General features: G+C 31.7%; 2 protein-coding genes across 6 annotated transcripts in view; one reads left to right on the top strand and one right to left on the bottom strand.

The window, feature by feature from the left end:
* The window catches only part of LOC129942799 (rho guanine nucleotide exchange factor 17), a 38871-nt gene extending 30048 nt beyond the window's left edge, over nt 1-8823 (top strand). For 4 of the 5 annotated variants that reach the window (XM_056051871.1, XM_056051872.1, XM_056051869.1 and 1 more), the window contains 8 exons: nt 831-1178; nt 1234-1492; nt 1564-1715; nt 2266-2333; nt 2398-2537; nt 8051-8172; nt 8230-8565; nt 8621-8823. In XM_056051871.1, the coding sequence (XP_055907846.1) occupies nt 831-1178; nt 1234-1492; nt 1564-1715; nt 2266-2333; nt 2398-2537; nt 8051-8172; nt 8230-8565; nt 8621-8783 (1588 nt within the window). In that variant the 3' untranslated portion in view covers nt 8784-8823. The remainder of the gene's footprint in view (nt 1-830; nt 1179-1233; nt 1493-1563; nt 1716-2265; nt 2334-2397; nt 2538-8050; nt 8173-8229; nt 8566-8620) is intronic. The other variant, XM_056051870.1, reaches the window with a different exon arrangement.
* A 959-nt stretch (nt 8824-9782) lies between these two features.
* Nucleotides 9783-17748, bottom strand: part of LOC129942800 (Bardet-Biedl syndrome 7 protein homolog) — a 30288-nt gene continuing 22322 nt past the window's right edge. The window contains exons 9-11 of the mRNA XM_056051874.1: nt 13650-13814; nt 10612-10721; nt 9783-10541 (exon numbers count right to left, since the gene is read on the bottom strand). Coding sequence (XP_055907849.1) covers nt 10147-10541; nt 10612-10721; nt 13650-13814 — 670 coding nt within the window. The 3' untranslated portion in view covers nt 9783-10146. The remainder of the gene's footprint in view (nt 10542-10611; nt 10722-13649; nt 13815-17748) is intronic.

The raw sequence follows: 17748 nt of genomic DNA, 5'->3' as shown, positions 1-17748 counted from the left end.
AAGGGTTAAGATTTTATTGCAGTGTCAATTTTTTAATTTGAGTGTCATGCAAACAGGCACCAGTGTGTTTGAAAAGGCTGTGCCATAAGGCCTGTTGGGGGGATTCTTCTTAATCTAAATCCCAGGGCTCAAATAGGTTTTAGCTGAAAATTGTTTTAACATTTCTTGCAGTACCACAATGCAATTGAAAAGAAAAGAAAAAAAAAAAAGAGAACAGTTTTTTTTGTATACCTTTAGTGTTTAATTCTTATTTTTACGTCTTGTCTCTAATAATGTTACAATCGAAGTGATTTACAATTATTTTTAAGACACGAATGTGCCTTAGTCAAACCAACTAGCTTGGTGGTGAAAACTATAAACTTAGTTAACATAGAGGGGAGATTCTTAAATAGAGATTTTATTCTCAACTTCATTATTGTTAAAATAAAGAACTTAATTTACGTTACGTTTAATCGTAACGCCGAAAGGTATGCAATGTAATTTTAAATAATCTGGTTTAAATAATCAATTGAATATTATTAAATATTAACTGCTGCTTGACGTCAACAAGGCCTGTACTGCATATTGAAATTGAGCAGAGTATAGGGATCTTAAAACGTCGAGAAATGTAAAAATTGTACACACTTAAGTTTTTAATTGATTTTATTTTATTAAACAAGACTGTAGTGTTCAAATAGGTAGGTGAAACCTTTATAATGCATACAAGATTTGAAAAGAACTTATCGTAGTGAATTTGTTCTTTTTTTTAATGTTATGATCTTCAGCGAACAATGAATCGTACATGCAATAATACATATTAAATTTTGATCACATTTTGTTTTTCAATTTAGAAATGGAAGAGAGCATTTAGAAATAATGTTTACCAATGCAGAAAAACGGTTTCAATGGGAAGAGGCATTCAATGAAGCTAAGCAAAAACTAGCCTTAACTTCAGAACAGCATCCCGTTCCGGAATTTGTTACCTCAATTCCTATCGTTAAGACAAGGGCTGGTTTACAGTTTACATGTGCAGAACCAACTTTAAGTGAACCAAAAGAAGTCTGGGTATGTAACAGTGATGGATATGTTGGACAAGTTTGTATTATGAGCCTACTCCCGGAACCTAATGTTACCAGCTGTAATGGAGTTTGTAACGCAAGAATTTTATGCTTGACATCGGCTCCTGCGATAAACGATAGGTAAGATTTAGACTTCTTGTTTAAGTTCTTGCGCTACTATATTAAGTTCTTGCAGTAAAACAAACAACTTTTCTACTTCATCAAACGAGGATATATGTTCTAGTGAAGACAAAGAGACCAGCTCACTTAAAAACTCTGAAAAACAAAAGGAAACATCTACTATGAATGCAATCACTGATTTAAAATTAGATTTCAATAGTTCTAGTGATGAATCTGAGCAAGAAAAATATTTAGAAGGAGAAGGGATAGGTAGACCAGTTGCTGCATCAAATGCAATAATTCGATTTAAAATTCCTGTACACTTGCACAAAAATGTAAGTGTAAAATTTTGTATTAAACATACAATTTTAATTTATGTTTTACGGGGATTAACTTCATATTTTAGGTATCCTATTCCGATGAAATTGATAGCAATCAATCAACTATGTGGCTTGGTACTGAAGACGGTTATGTACACATCTATAACTGCACTGAAAGTATTAGAATAAAAAAAAACAAAATTAAGATACAACACGCATCAGCTGTTTATGCAATCCTGTAAGTTTAACATTAAGGACGGGAAATTCTAGAAAAAAATAATTAATTCATGAAATCATCTCTCATATTTGTTGATTGTGTTTGTCAATATTACGGTTTGCTTTAGCTTCAGCCTTCCCATCAACACCCTTTTCTTTAAATGCAATTTTGCAAAAAGCCATTATTAGTGTGTACGATTGTCATGCCAGAGGTTTTGAATTCAATCCCTGACTGAGCACGGATACTGCCTCTTTTTAAGAGGAATTGATAAATCCTCCAAGAGTAATTCTAGTCACGAAAAGTGCTTTCTTAAATTCGCCGTTCGGACTCTGCTCTAAACTGTAGGTTTTCTCTATCCCTGACAACATTACTCGCATACATTACATGTTCATGTTCTAGTTCTCAACGGACTGTTGCGCTACTAATTTTATTTTTTACAATAGTTAAATCTTGGAGGACGTGTTGCTTAAAATTTCATGAATTAATTATTTGTACCTTTGACCCTATCTTTCTTAGACTATTAATATTATGGCTTTCTTTAATATCGTAACCTTTAATTGTTAATTATCAGGCATCTTGAAAACAGAATATTTGTTTCACTAGCAAACGGTGACTTATGTGTCTATCGTAGGGATAAGGGTAAGAAAATAGTAGCTTATCTATGACTTACTTATCCTGACATTTTTTTCTTTTGATTACGTAGTTCGTTGGAATACAACATCACCTCTCTGTTTTTCGATTGGAACGGTTTCAAGTCCAGTGACCAAGTTTTTGAACGTTTATTTGAAGTTATGGTGTTCTATTCAAGGAATTATAAAGGTTTTGGATACGAAAACCTTGCAAGTAAGTAAAATATGTTAATTGCGCCTAATGTACTTAAAATAATAAAATATGGTCCAATCATACACACGATGTTAAGTGTAAACAAGACAAGAAATATCTTAATATATCTTAGTTAATTGGAAACATCTATTTTGATAACTTTCTATTTTGTTTATTGAATAGTATCACTTATGAAGTAAATTGAGATTCTGGTGTTTAAGTATTAGAAACTGCCCCTTTTTTGCCGATTCCAAAACTAGACATGGATCTATACTGCTTGTCCCTGTAGATACTGTCATATGCGGCCTTGAAATCGCCGAAAAATTCTCACTCGTGACATCAAGTATGGAGTTAAAATGAAAGTTATTGTTCTCGAGTGTTAATTTTGTGTTCTTTAAATGAAGTTAGTTCGTCGGGTGAGATGAATAGCTATGTTTGTAGTTTCTTATTAAGCGTTTTAAACCCGATATAGCTAAGTTCGCTTCCCCTTATTTCCGCGTAATTTTACATGCATCATTAAAATTTCAATACTTCGAAGAAAGTATGAATTCAAGAAGAAATTAGCAAAGATCATTGATTTGAGTTTCATTCTTCTTGTGAATTGTTTTGTCATTTTTATAACTAGCTTCAGTATTGATAAAATGTATTTAGGAGCTTTTTGAAAGTAATCATCTTCACTTAATTCCTCGTTCAAGAAATTCAACACATCAATGGAGAGATTGATAACCTTAGAAAGGATATGCCTTTAGAATATTCACATGCAACCCATTACGTTGCCCGAATCAAAACCAATAAAATATTCCTTTTCTGTATCCTTTGGTTTGTTCGATTGCTCTGATTCAAATAATAGTGTTAGAGCAAACACAAATACATGTGTATTTAACCAATATGTGTATTCAGTACACAAAACACAGTGTAATGTTCTTATAACAAAAAACGCAATTTCCAACTAATGTTTGTGAGTGAACGAAATACACAAGTAGCTGTGAACAATATTTCTCAAGTAGCAAAATGTGAATAAAATTTATAACAATATACCTAAACCTAGGTATAAAGTGTTGATTAAATGGAAAAAGACGCTTTTTTGGCGTCCAACTTATAAAAAATTTAATAAAGATATCACCCTATAATTTGCCTGATTCTTTTTTTTTAGATACGAAACATCAGAGATTCTATGAATTGTTGAGGAATATATCCATCTTCCATTGCCTTATTGAAGAATGTTTGCAATTGGAATATTCATTATTTCCCGAATTCTATATTTTCAAAATTCTGCAGGAATTCCTTCCGATCCTTCTGCTTTCTTATCTTTTGGCCTTCTTGGAACTACATTGATCTCATCATTTTTGGTGCAGCATACAAAATCGTATTAATATCTCCCAAATTGCCTAGAAGCTGTTTAAAGTTTGTTATATGTACATTTGGCATAACTCTTGGTTGGTTCATTCCTGCATTTTTTAAACCGTTTGGCCTCCCCTTCATATTGTTTCTTCTATTTTTTGTTGAGTACATAACAACTTTTTTTTCGCGTTAGATTCGAGATACAGGTTTTTATAGCATATTTATTTAGAGTGACGGAATGCTTTTAAGCAAGAAAAAGATATTTTATTCACCATTTCGCATACTCTATTAAACCATCACATCTTATACATACGTATACGTACTTTTTATAGCGTCTCCCATTCCAGTGAAATCAGATACTCGCTGCTCTGATAGTACTAATCCAATTATTTGTACCTATATGCGTTGCAGTTCTTCCATTAAAGCTTTGGCAGCAACGCAAAATGTGTATCAAAATTCTTAATACTTATTCCAGATGTGATTATCCCAACGCCACCCGCTTCACTAGAGTCAATCACTGAATTTTCTTGCTTGTCAACAAAACTATAATATCCTATAAATAGGATTCATTCACTGCTCAACAATTTCTAACCAGTGTTGCCGCAAGCCAAAAAAAAAAGTCGCTAGATGGACCTTAAAAATCCGCTAGATATGCTTAAATTTTTAAAAAAGTCGCTAGAAAAAATTTTCACTACAAATATCACAAAAACATATAAAACTTATAAACAAGTTAACATAAAAAACTTAAAAAAAAAAAAAAACAAATTCAGTCTCAAGTACTTATCATTTTTCAAAGGAAAAGTAAGAAAGTTTAAATCACAAATAAATACTTCCATTGCTTCTTCATCAATTTCATTGACTTCAATATCTGAAGTATTTTTGAAATTATTTTTTTTTAGAACATCGTTTCGGTCTACTTCTTTAGTGTGGTGAAGTTTCAACTTCAGTTCAGTGGTCGTGGTAAAAAAAAGTCATTGGAAAAGCGTTTTATAAGTGCGATACTCGAATGCCAGGGATGTAACATCACCAGGGGCGTAATATTTACAAAAAAACATGTTTTTACAAAAAGTCGCTAGAAAAGTAGCTAGAATTATTTAGCGACAAAAAATATTTTTTTGTCGCTAAACTTTTGAAAATTCCGCTATATATAGTGACAAATTCGCTAAAACGGCAACACTGTTTCTAACTCCATCCTTAGAATGGCGTAGAATTACCTTCAGCTGCATTTACTAGAGTTAGTTTTAGCAACAGCTGTTATTATTTATGTCATTTGCAAGATTCCAGAAAAACCTCCCCTGCTGTTCCCCTATTGTTCTAAAAAGGTTTTTTTTACACGGGAAAAACCAATGCGTAAGCTTTTCCATCTTTCCTGCTCCACTTCCGAATGGAAACAGCATATCCAGCCTGTCACTAAAAAAGGCGAATCCTTCTATCCTCCTAAAAATCATCCAATAGCACTCAAGTCGATTTATTATCAGCTTAAAAAATATCTCATACAATGGAAGCTTCTTAACGGCCGGTAGTATGGCTTTCGTAGCATAAGATCCAACTGTAATGGTGGATGGTTTATGTAATCGAATAGTGGAACAATTTGTACATCCTTTTGGCACCATATTCTCTTATCGAAAATACGTGCTATTGGTATTGATGAAATCTTTTTAGTTGGATTAGAAACTAGCTTTCTAACAGTTCAATACAAGTTGTGTTGTATGGTTTCAAGCATAAAATAAATACTGGCGTTCCTAAGGGCTTCGTTTTGTCTTCGACTCTCTTCCTTATATTCATAAATAATCACTTCACTGCCACTTCTTATTCATTATTAAGTGTTTTACTGACGACAGTACCCTCAGCCTTTCATATTTGTTTCTAGACTCAAAACCTTGTGCTTCGGATGTAGCGTATGGATACTCCAATTAATTCCATACTCGACGGCATTGTCCAATGGAGAATTACTGACCGTGTAGAATTTAATAAATTCCACGAATGGCATTTTCATCTAAACTACTCAACTTTCAATACTCGGTACGTGCTGCTAGGTGCTTAGGATTTCTTGGTCGGAGCAAGAAATTTGTCGCCCGTTCTGAACTAGCTGTAATTTACAAAGCCTTCCTTCATCCATTACTTGAATATAAATCGTATGTTTTGCAGGTTTAAGCCTTTTGAATAGAATTAAGAATTAAGCTTTAAAAATGAAAGGCGACGAAACTATAACCTAAACATTTACACTACCCGAAGATTACAACAATGTTTTTTGCCTTTTGTTGTTTAACTGATATGTTTACAAAAAATGTTTTATTGAATTAGCCAATTTACTTGGTAGCATTCGTGTAGTGATGGTAGGTTTAAGTTGGAGGTAGCTAGGGACCAAGTTAGTAGTTAGTTGGGCGAGGCCCCCAGTTCACACAGGACTGTAACGCTAACTGATGTAATTTAGTAGTATTTGTTTTATAAGTCCTGACTTCTTATATCATGAAATGTTGTTGTTGTTTTCTTTATCTCTCATTTCGTTTAAATCTGTAAGTTTTTTATATTAAGCCAGAAATAATTTTATAACGAGATTTTTCTAAGAGTTATAGAAGTTCACGAAACTATATTGACCGGGGCCATTTTGTCAGTTGTCAAGTGAACGCTAGAGAATTGAATTAAATTGTATATAATATATTGTAACCAGATACCAAACAAGTATGTATATTTTTTGAAAAAATCTAATTAGCGTTTTTTTTATAAATTAAAAAAAACTGAAGAAAAATATTTGTCACCTCGAAAATTTTAAGAACAAAAATGATTTTATCTCCAAAATTTTGCGCAACGAAGAATAACGTGGAGTACTATTTTGAGAAAAATCTAATTGACAGTTTAAAAAAAAATTAAAAACCTAAAATATAATTAACAAAAGTAGGTACAAATTGAATTTCGACTTGAATATCTTTTCAAAACTTTGAGATTTTGGCTTGAATCTAATTTAATCTTAAGAGAAATATTGTTTTGAACATTCGATAAAATTTCGAGAAATATCTAATTGACAGTTTACTTACAAAAAATAAAAACCTAAACAAATTAATAAAAGTTCGTAAAAATTGATTTTGGACTCCAATATCTATTCAAAAATTTAAGATATTGGCTTCAAATAAATTTTATTTTGATAATTTTTTATACATACATAACATATGTATATTATATTATTATATATTTTTCATACAAAAATAAAATGTACAAAAAAAAGTACGCAACATTGGTAAAAATTGGTGTTCGTTTCATGATATCTCAAAATAGATTTTGAAATCAAAGTATTTCATCATAAGCAAAATATTGTTACTTATTTTCAAATTTTGTAGAATAATTAAATTGACAAAATACGAAAACCTACAAATCTTTTAAGCAAGACAAATCGACAGACAGTATGGGAAGTTATCAGTGTGGGTCGCATACCAGATTCTGTTTTGACTAATTAATTTCACCCTATATTGCTCAAACGGACAATATGGGGTTGTCTAACAAAAACTTTGCATAACCCACACACGCCTTTGAAGTGCTATCACCACCAGAACTTCAGCCTTCTAATTATCAAACTGGGGAGGTTATAACAACATAAGCGACTTCATTTGGAGTCAACTGAGTTCTATAAAGTGTCATTACATAATTTAAAATTTCGAACTTCAATCAATTCTTTTCTACAAAACACTTCTCAGGTAGCAACAAGTCCATCAAGGCTTATATTTTTATTGTAGCTGATATAAGTAGACTTTGCTTAATGGTTAGGGAGATTTTTCTTGACTAACTTTTCAGTCAACTTAGCAATAAAGTTGCCTTAATTGGAAAGCAGTTTTTTCACAGCTGGCCAATTAGATACTCGGAACTTGCCTTACTTTCAAGTCCCTTAAGTCGTTTATACCTGCTAATTGTAAAGGCGTACAAACAAAATTGTACATATTTTTAAAACATTCTTGAGATTTTATAACAAAATATATATTTAAAAACGTAACGATTCAAAGAACCGTTAAATAATTTACTAGTAATAAGCTCTTACTTAAAACTCACTGTTGTTGGTTTGTTTTTAGTAATTTGATTTTGCGCCGAAGACGAGATCTTAAGATCATGGAAAACTGTTTATACTTCTTGGAGGCAAATAACAATGTGATGAACATAAATTTTATAATATGAACTAAAACTACGCTTTTACGCTTTTATTACAGGTTGTTCATCAAATACAAGTATCACCAGATTCTAAACCTATTACAAACATGGCTCTTACTCTTAACACCGTGTGGATATCTGTACAGAATTCTGCAACTATCAAATGTTTCCATGCAAACACGTACGTTTCTTATTTTCAAAAAATGAATTCAAATAATTTAGACTTATGTAATTTCAGATACCAACTAGTAACGGAAGTTAACTTAGGACCAGCTGTAAATAAGATGTTATCTAGTTGCGACGACATTATTCGTCAACATAAAGCAGCTTGTCTACGTGTAACGTCTTTACTATCATGTAAAGATCTTATTTGGATTGGCACAAGCGCAGGAGTTTTACTGACAATATCAGCACATGGAATTGAAAATGGATCAGTAAACGTTGTTCCATCAGGAATACCGTATGGGCATACAGGTCATGTTAGATTCCTAACATTTGTTGAGTCTTCTCTCAACCAAACCCATGATTCCAAGTTAACAGATACACATTTAAGCACATGCAATAGAAACCAAATGTAAATGTCGCACCTTATTTTTTATTCATAACGTTTAAGTTTAATTTGTTTTTAGATACTCAAGGGACAGTAAAAGTACGACGGAAAACAATTATACATTAGTAATATCGGGTGGAGACGGATTTGAAGATTTTCGAAACTCGGGAGCAAACTCTTTAAGCGAAATAGCTGGAAGAGAAGACAGTACAAATTATCTACTAGTATGGCAGATTTCATAAAATGAATGGATAAGAATAAAAATTATTTGTTTTCCTTAAATGAATTTAATTTAATCATAGGTCTAATGGCATAAATAGTAAGTAAGTAACTATACATTTTTGCAGTTAGGATCTTGTGTCAGCGATGAAGGCATCCTTTTTCACTGTTATATTTTATAATTATGGTTAGGTGACTATTTAAAAAGTGAATTTTGTATAGTGTGAAAAGGCTTCATTACAGATTTATGTGATTCATTGATATTTTAGTTTGTATTTTGTTTAATGGCTAAACATTATTATAAACACTGAGGTTAAATGAATCTATAGTTTATTATTCGTACTGATGTGATATTTTTTTAAAAGAGCTTTGATTTCGTTTGGAAAAACTAAGTTGTGGTGTTTAAGATTATATATCCGGAACTTAGAAATAAATTATTCAATAAATGGTATCATTGGAATCGACGTAGAATGTCATCTAAGTTATGCGTCAAAAGTCATAGTTACTTTCACTGTTAACCCACCATACTGCATCATTTTTTAATTTAAATTTGTGTAGTAACAAGCTTACACCACATTTTTTAAAACAGTAGGTATTCTATACAAGTAGCTCCCGTGGGGTGATGGTTAGTGCGTAGGGCTTTCATGTCAGAGCTTGTGTTCGATCGCCGCAAAAAAAATTACTTCTTAAAGAAAACTAAAGTAAAAAAGATAGTATATACCAATTAAAAAAAACACTATACAAATTCAGCGCATCATTTTTTTTTTGCTTAAAAAGTTATATCATTTAATGTCACAAAATAACTATTGATAAAAAATTACAAATCTTTACCTTGCAATTCTTGCTTCCACTATCATACAATTTTTTGATTCACTTCTATCTACTAGAAGAATAATATTTTCTCAAAATGTTAAAAACGCAAAGTTGGTAAAAATAGAAATACATATAATAATCATATTTTAATTTTCGAGATACCATAAGCACAAATAATAGTAATTAATTCAGAAATTAAAAACAGAAAATATTTGTCAAAGCTGTAATACGAATTATGTTTATTGTAAATATCTTATTTTACAGATAAAAACATGTTTTTACCACTAAACAAATATTTTTCAATTATTGAAAACAGAAAAAAAATAAAAAAATTGTATGAACTTAAATAAGATTAATATTTTAATACTATCTCTACATTTAAGTTTTAATAAATAAATAGGGTCAAGAATTACATAGGTATATTTATATACATATGTAAGTATATCAATTAAATGCTAAACACACATTTCATTCTTAAATTTCAATGCAAAAAATTGTTCCAATATATGTGCAAAAATTTAGTTCTTGATAAAAAGTCTAATTACCATATACACATTTACCTATAGCAAAATTTTACACTATTTGTAAATGCGAATCTCCTAGCTCGGAAGTGTTGAACATATCAAGTAAATCGTTCATATTGAAGTTCTGTAGGACTTCCAAAAGTTTTGGAATTTTATCTCTTACGATAACTCCATTAAACTTAAATCGGTCCATGTAAAAGTCGGTCACAATTCCAAAGTATTTGTCCAATATAATTTTAGACTTTTTAAAGTCCTCTTCAATCTGAGTTCTCTTCTTTAAAATCGATTGATATTCCGGCATAAGGGAGTTAAAATCGGAATCATTGCGTATATCAACTTGCAGCAAAGCTTGTAAAAAAGTATACTCTTTTTTTATTTTAAAACAATAAGTGATTGAGTCACTTATTAATCTTAAGAAATGAGCAACTGAAGGCTCAGAGATGTCTGTATATAATAAAATGAAAAGGAAATGTATTTAGTATTTTGAACAGGTTGATCGTTCATTGTAGCTCACCTGTAATAATTTCTAGTCTAAGCCGTTTTTTTGTTGCTTCCTTGGTTAAAAAGTCCTTGAGAATCGAAATTGTTGATAAATTGTCGCTCCGAAATTCTGCATTTCCCTTGCTTTAAGATATTGTATTAATTATTTTTTTAAGAATTTGCAAAAAATAAGAAATAGTCGAAAAACTTAAAGGGTAATTTTTCTCGCTTATGCGAGTGTCAAATGAGGAAAATGTTTTTTTTAATATAAAAAAAAAAACAAACACTTCCTTTAAACGACCAAGAAGTTTTAAAAATAGTGTTGGAAGTGTTTAAATAGTTATATTTATTTTTTAACAATTGTACAAATTTTCCCCAAAACTAGGTTTGAAATTTGAAGAAGATATGTGTGTACATATATTTGTAACCACCTCTTTTTTAACTTTATGTAAATTTGTAAAATTGCAAATGGCACACAACTTTGTTGTAATTAAGAAATTACAAGATATTCAAAAATTATATCAAAATGTCATTTAAATATTTGAGCGCAAGTAGTAGTAGTAGTAGAAAGGGTGACAATCAAAATTGACGATCTAAACAGTGACAGTGAACTATCGCCTTAAGCTATTCTGTCAAAGGCATCTAACACTAAGCCTAACAAAGCAAACTAGAAAAATGATCATATGAGAAGCAGCCAAGGGTTAATGTTTTAACAAGAGTCAATATCTTGCACTTCATAGTTTTCGTAAGTGGATTAAAAGCTCGCTGTAGAGAAGAAAAAAAGGATGTCAGCTTTGGGAAACTACCAAAAAATTTGATGATTACAAAAGTTATAATACATTATTAAGTACATATTGCAAAATTTAAGTTAAGTACATATGTATGTGCTCAAAATCAATTTCATTACATAGCTTATAAGATTAAATTTCTATTCTAAATCTTATTGAACGAGTTTATTATATCTAATTAAAAATAAAACTTTCACTGTATACAAGAATATAAAAAACATTTATATTTCGAGGTGCAGAATTATTCTAACATTCAATTTCCCTCAAATTCAACCATTATATGAAATCAATTATTCGGTCCTTTAGTTTTATTAGATAATTTTGGTTTATTCGTTTGACATCCCAGCTGTTTTGGATCTTGTTAATTACTAATCGCGTAGCTACAGAAAGGTATTGGCCTGGAACTCTCCAGTCAGCTCTATCCAATTTCGTTGAAAGTATTCGAATAGGACAGCGCAATAGAGGAAGACCGCGAATCAGGTGGCGCGCACAAATGGAAAGTGATTTCACCACCCTTGGAGCCTGAAACTGGAGACATCTAGCTAGGGACAGTGCTAGATGGAGAAGTTTGTTGGGTGAGGACCTCGTTGAGGTCCAACGATGTTGTATGTTTAAAATATTGTTTGACATCAAATTTTTGACATGATTGGTGAGATTTTTTCTTTTTGAGAGAGCACAGTGAAAATGCTTCGTCATTCTGCACAATGAGATAGTTTGTACCGATTTGAAGAACCTGGATTTTTCCCCACATCTGCGGTTAAAAGTTAGGTCCATTAATATGCCATGTGCAGCTTGAAAGTTAGCTAAGGCCTTAGTCTCCTATAAAGCACATATGTATTCAGAACCAGTGGCAACATTGCCAATATGCAATCATAAAAGACGCTTCTGATGTGCTGGATTTCAAACAGCCAACAATAAGAAGCAGGGGAAACGAAATTCAAAAGTACATAAACCTCAAATAAACCAAAGGCAGGAAACATCATAATGAAACAGTCCTCCGCAGTCAATTCGAAGGATATGGAAGGACCACTTTTACAGGCTATATAAGGGCGAATCAAATTTCGTTGTCCGCTGATTGCCATATCCAAGCTGAAGTCTAACAAAGCTTCTGGAGCAGATGGCTTGAATGTCGAGCTCATCAAAACAGCTGGACATACTTTGGTTGAAGATTAATTCAATAAAGACTACGAAAGCTAAAAAACCTGTATTTCCGACTTAGACAAAGTAAGTATTTGCGTATCTAAACTAAAGACCAACAAAAACGCTGCAGCAGAAGGCTTAAATGCCGAGCTTTTCAAAGCAGTTGGAGATAATTATACCAACTATAGAATAATCAGTCTTCTTAAATTGGGTCTTGGACCAGGAAAGGAAAGACTTAGCAGTTAATAAGGACAAGAAAAAGTACAGGCTGTCATCAAGTAAGACCATACAACACCAATGTCTAGGTCAAATCGTCAATATCGATGGACGTCACTTTAAGGAAAATAGAGACTTTCTCTACCTAGGCTTCAACTTAAACGCAGAAAACGAACCTATAATCTCCGTCGTGCTATTCGGTGCAAAAACAAGGACTATGATAGAAGCGGATGAAATCACTTAGGGTTGTTCCGAGAGAAAAGTCCTTCGCTGGATCTACGGTCGCGTATGCATAGAAGGTATGAGCAAACGAGAAAATAGAACGACGAGCTGTACGCGCTGTACGCGCTGTACAGAGACGTAGACTATGCCAGAAGGATAAAAGTACAACGACTGAGATGCCTGGGTCACGTAGAGCGCATGGAAAACAAGGCTCCGGCCCTGAAAGTCTTTGAATCCACGCTCCATTACAGAGCAGTAGAGAATGATAGTATCTTGATAATATTTAAAAATTATTATTGCATTTTAATTTAATAATTAAAAAAAATCTGTTAACGAATACTATAGTTTTAATGTTTGAATATTACTTTATACTTATAAACATGTCTTTAGTAGTATTTAAATCTTATTTAAGAGTTAATGACTACTTGAAAAACTCTCAAGTTTCTGAAGTACGCCAAATGGATTTGCCTTAGGACTTACAAGAGTACATTTGCTGATAAGGAAACTTGTTTCGTTAAAAACTTTTAAAAATTAAATTATTACTTCCAACGTAAAGATTGTATTCTGCATCTTTTCATTTCAGCTTTATTTAACATCCTAGCAAATACTTTAAAAAGAAACTTTAAATGAATCCTTAATAACGCCGAAGTTAGGATTAATAAGATTTCTTTTTTAAAATAATATACGTTTCTTTCATATACATTACCTATATTTGCATTCAAGAACTGTTCCAATGAGAGAATTTTCAAAATATAGATGGGAAACTTCTATTGTTGATAGACGTTCTGGTACTTCAGGAATGCATTGACTAATCCAATGATGCATTTCGGATTGCGAAAATAATCCTTTTAGTGAAAGGACATTAAGGGGCCTAAGAAAATGAAGAGAGAATAAAAAGATAAATAAATAGGTAGATATTAAGACAGAGAGGTAGATATATAGATAGAAAGATTAATAGATAGAAAGTTAAATAGATAGATAGATACAAAGCTAGATAGATAGATTGATAAATAGAATTATATATATTCATTTTTCAAAAGCTTAACAATATCAGTTTTGGTACCCACGAATCTTATCCGTACGTGGTCCAAATTCCATAGCACTTGAATTGATTGGATTTTGATATCAGACAGTTGTATATTAGTCTAATAAAATAAATAAAAACTTAATAAGGTCTAAATTTAAGGAAAAAAGATATGTTTTACAATTTTTATTTTATTTTAAACAGTGCATGGTGTTTTAAATTTAATTTAAACACAGTACTTTTAATTCCTTTGCAACGGTTTCAAAAGTATTGGGGTGGAATTTGACATCTGTCCATCTAAGTTGTTAAACCAATTTTTTTTTCAGTTGAAAGTCTGACATTTACACATATCGTCCTTAAATAAGAGATTATGGTTAGCATATTCGTCCAACTACGCAAGCAATTGTCGAAATTGTGAATAAATTTGAAAAAACTGGATTGGTTAAAGATAAATTAAGGCTTGTATCATCGATTTGCGTGTGCCCCTGTAAATATCGCTGCTGTAAGTGGAAGTGTTGCCGAAGATCCGAATGTGTCGATTCCTCGCCGTTCTCAGGAATTTAGGACTGTCTTACGGCACATTATGGCATATTTTGCATTTGGATCTACACATACATATATCCATATAAAGTCCAGCTCACACAACAACTGAAGCTCACTCAGTGAGTATGTTAATAAACAAAATTGTCGTATTTGGAATCTGGGAATCCTCAAGTAATTAAAGTGAGACCATTACATCCACAAAAAGGCACTCTTTGGTGCGCTGTTTGTTCGAACAATCGACTTTAATTTCTTTTGTCACACCTCAAAATAATCAAGTAAGTAAGTAATGTTGTTTTTTTCACTTTATCCATATATTAAATTGTTTCTTATATTTTTATAATTTGATTCAGTTCAGTTAATTAGTAATAATTTAACAAATGTTTTATTATTTCTTTAAACGAGAAGGTTCAACAATGACTTTTGTAGTCTGTCGCAATCAATAAAATTTTTTCTAAAAGCTTCCCGAGATTTTAAATTATTTTTAAGGCAATAATATAATTATAGCTCTGGTAACCGCGTTGTAGATCGATCTTAGAAGTAAATTTGACATCTTTATTAGTGATAAAACTATTCCACGTAAAATTTAAGCTCTGTCTAGCTTATTTAGATCGTTTTTTAAAGTGCTCCATTAGGCTTAGTTTGGAAGATAGCCATATACCAAAGTACTTGTATTTGCTAACAACTTCAATGGTCGCTCCGTTGAGCTTCCAATTTTCTTGTTGGCTAAGTCTACCACCTCTATTTCTAAATAAAATCACTTTCGATTTTTCCAGGTTTATAACAAGATTCCACCGTTGACAGTATTCTGCTATATTATTTATCATGTCTCGTAGTATGTCTGGCTTATCAGCTATTAGCACAATGTCATCCGGAAACATTAGCAATCGAATTTGCATTTCATTCAGCGAAATACCCCCTCCTATGAACTCATGGATATCATTTATATAGAGGGCGAAAAATAGTGGACTCAGCAAGCAACCTTGTTTAACACCCATCGTTGTTTCAAACCAGTCTGACAATTGTTCCATATCCCATACCTCAGCTGTTGTTGTATCATACAGATCTCTTATAGTTTGGATGAGTTTCTCAGAAATTTATTACATTTGCATTTTGTATAAAAGTGCTCTTCGGTCGATATAGTCAAATGCCGCTTTAAAGTCAATGAAGAAACAGTATACTTTCTTGTTGTCATTTATTTGAAATTTTATGATATTAAACATGTTAAACAGATTATCAGCAGTGCTGTAGCCTTCTCGAAATCCATTTTGGAACTCATTTAGGATACTATATTTTTTTTCCCATTGCTGTAGTCCGGTTAATAGAACTCTGGCTAAGCTTTTGCAATAGTGTCCATAAACGTTATCCCTCTATAGTTTTGGACGATGTTCTGATCACCTTTTTTGTAAATTGGGAAAATAATAGTTTTTTTTTTGAAATCTGGTTCCACTTTTCCACATTCAATTATGTATCCTTCTTATGATCAATAGAATTTCTTATACCAAAGATTCAATACAACGAATAATAGGACTCATAAACCTTTGTTTGCAGTACATGCAGATTTTACTATTTTTTTTAATATTACTGATTTTAAAATATAAAATAATTGTGTAAATAAAATTAAATAGAATTTTACAGCTTCAAAGCTAAATAATTTGTAAATTTGAAGCTAAATAAATAAATGTACTCGTGATCGCGTTATCAAAATCTTTAGTATCAATATTTATGTCATCAAGTACAACCAGATCCAATTTGTTGCGACTATTTTCATATTTCTCGAAGAAAGGGTTCAAATTAGGTTATACAACCAAAATTTTAATTTTTCAAATCAATAATGTCTACCCGTGGCATGATGGTTAGTGCGTTGGACTGTCATGCAAGAGGTCTTAGGTTCGATTCCTGCCTGTGTGATCTAAAGTTCTTTTCAAGGGTACTGCCTCTTGCGAGGATTTGACAAATCCACCAAGAGTAATTCTTGTCATGAAAGTGCTGTTCGGATTTTCTTAAAACTGTAGGTCTCCTCCATCCCTGGCAGCAGTACTCACACACAGGAATGGTTGAGAGTTGTAAGTCACTAGGCTCTAGTTCTCAACGTACTGTTGCGCCACCTAATTAATTGTTTTATTATAAAGTTTAAACTAAAAACACCATGCAATAACTTCATCGTTATAATAAATACTGTTATTCGCTCTTTTAAATCTCTTGTAATATTCAATGTTAGAAATATTTTTTCAATATCACTCCATAGTACAAATTATGTTGATAGTCTCTTCACTCTCGCATTTACGAGCTTATATTTTTACTGCAGCTTTCCAATACAAATTTTCAGTTACTCTATCTGTTTTTGGTGATTATTTACAAAACCAACAGCTTCATTTTCGTTGTGTTTCTCTCATCGATTATAGTTTTGTACAAATGAAAGCTGATCTCTAAGGGGTTCTTGTTCTCGTTCTGTAAATATTTGTGAGGCTGTGTGGGTGAATATCACAGTTTATTGGCTTTCCCAATTCTTGCACTATGTTGATTAGCTTTTCGTTTAGTGTAGGTTTCATATTTTGGATTTTAATTTAGATGGCCTCAAGAATTTGTTGTTAGAGCATAGTTTTGTTTCCATAACATCAATACTTCTATTTGGCAGAATATTTCGAAATGTTTGTTCGTTTGATTCATCTTTGAATTGCTTATAGTTTTCGACATGTTCGATGAAAAACTTGTTGGGTACGAAAACTTTTAGCTCACGAATGACGTATGGTAAAACTTGACATTTTAATTTAGGTTTTCGGCAAAAACCGATAACTTCGAAAAACGGGGTTTTGGGTTTGGTGTGAAAAGCCTTTAATGATGCGTGAAGAAATACATGAACTTAAAAACGGATTTTTTTGCGGTGCGGTCTGTTTTGAGCTACTATTTACTTTTTCCGCGGTTTGATGTTTGTCTACATATTTTATAGCGTTACAGATAATTTTTATTTCTATTTTACCCTCAAAATATCTTGGAACATCAAAGAAACCTTTGAAATGCCTTTAATTTCAAATGATTTGGTACATAATTTAGTAACAAAAATGTTCGTAGAAGCCGAAATTCTGCAAATAATACATCTTTTAATAAAACGTTCTTAAATATATTGACAAATTAATAATGAGCTAATAGGCTTTGCAAACGATTTAAATACACGCGACTATGGTAATCATATCAATACATGTAAACAAATATAAATAGAAAGTTTTAGTTTTAGTTGTTA

Source organism: Eupeodes corollae, chromosome 1 (assembly GCF_945859685.1).
Source record: "Eupeodes corollae chromosome 1, idEupCoro1.1, whole genome shotgun sequence".
Taxonomy (NCBI): Eukaryota; Metazoa; Arthropoda; class Insecta; order Diptera; family Syrphidae; genus Eupeodes; species Eupeodes corollae.
The sequence above is the reverse complement of the archived record's forward strand: the minus strand, read 5'-3'. Positions and strand labels throughout refer to the sequence as shown.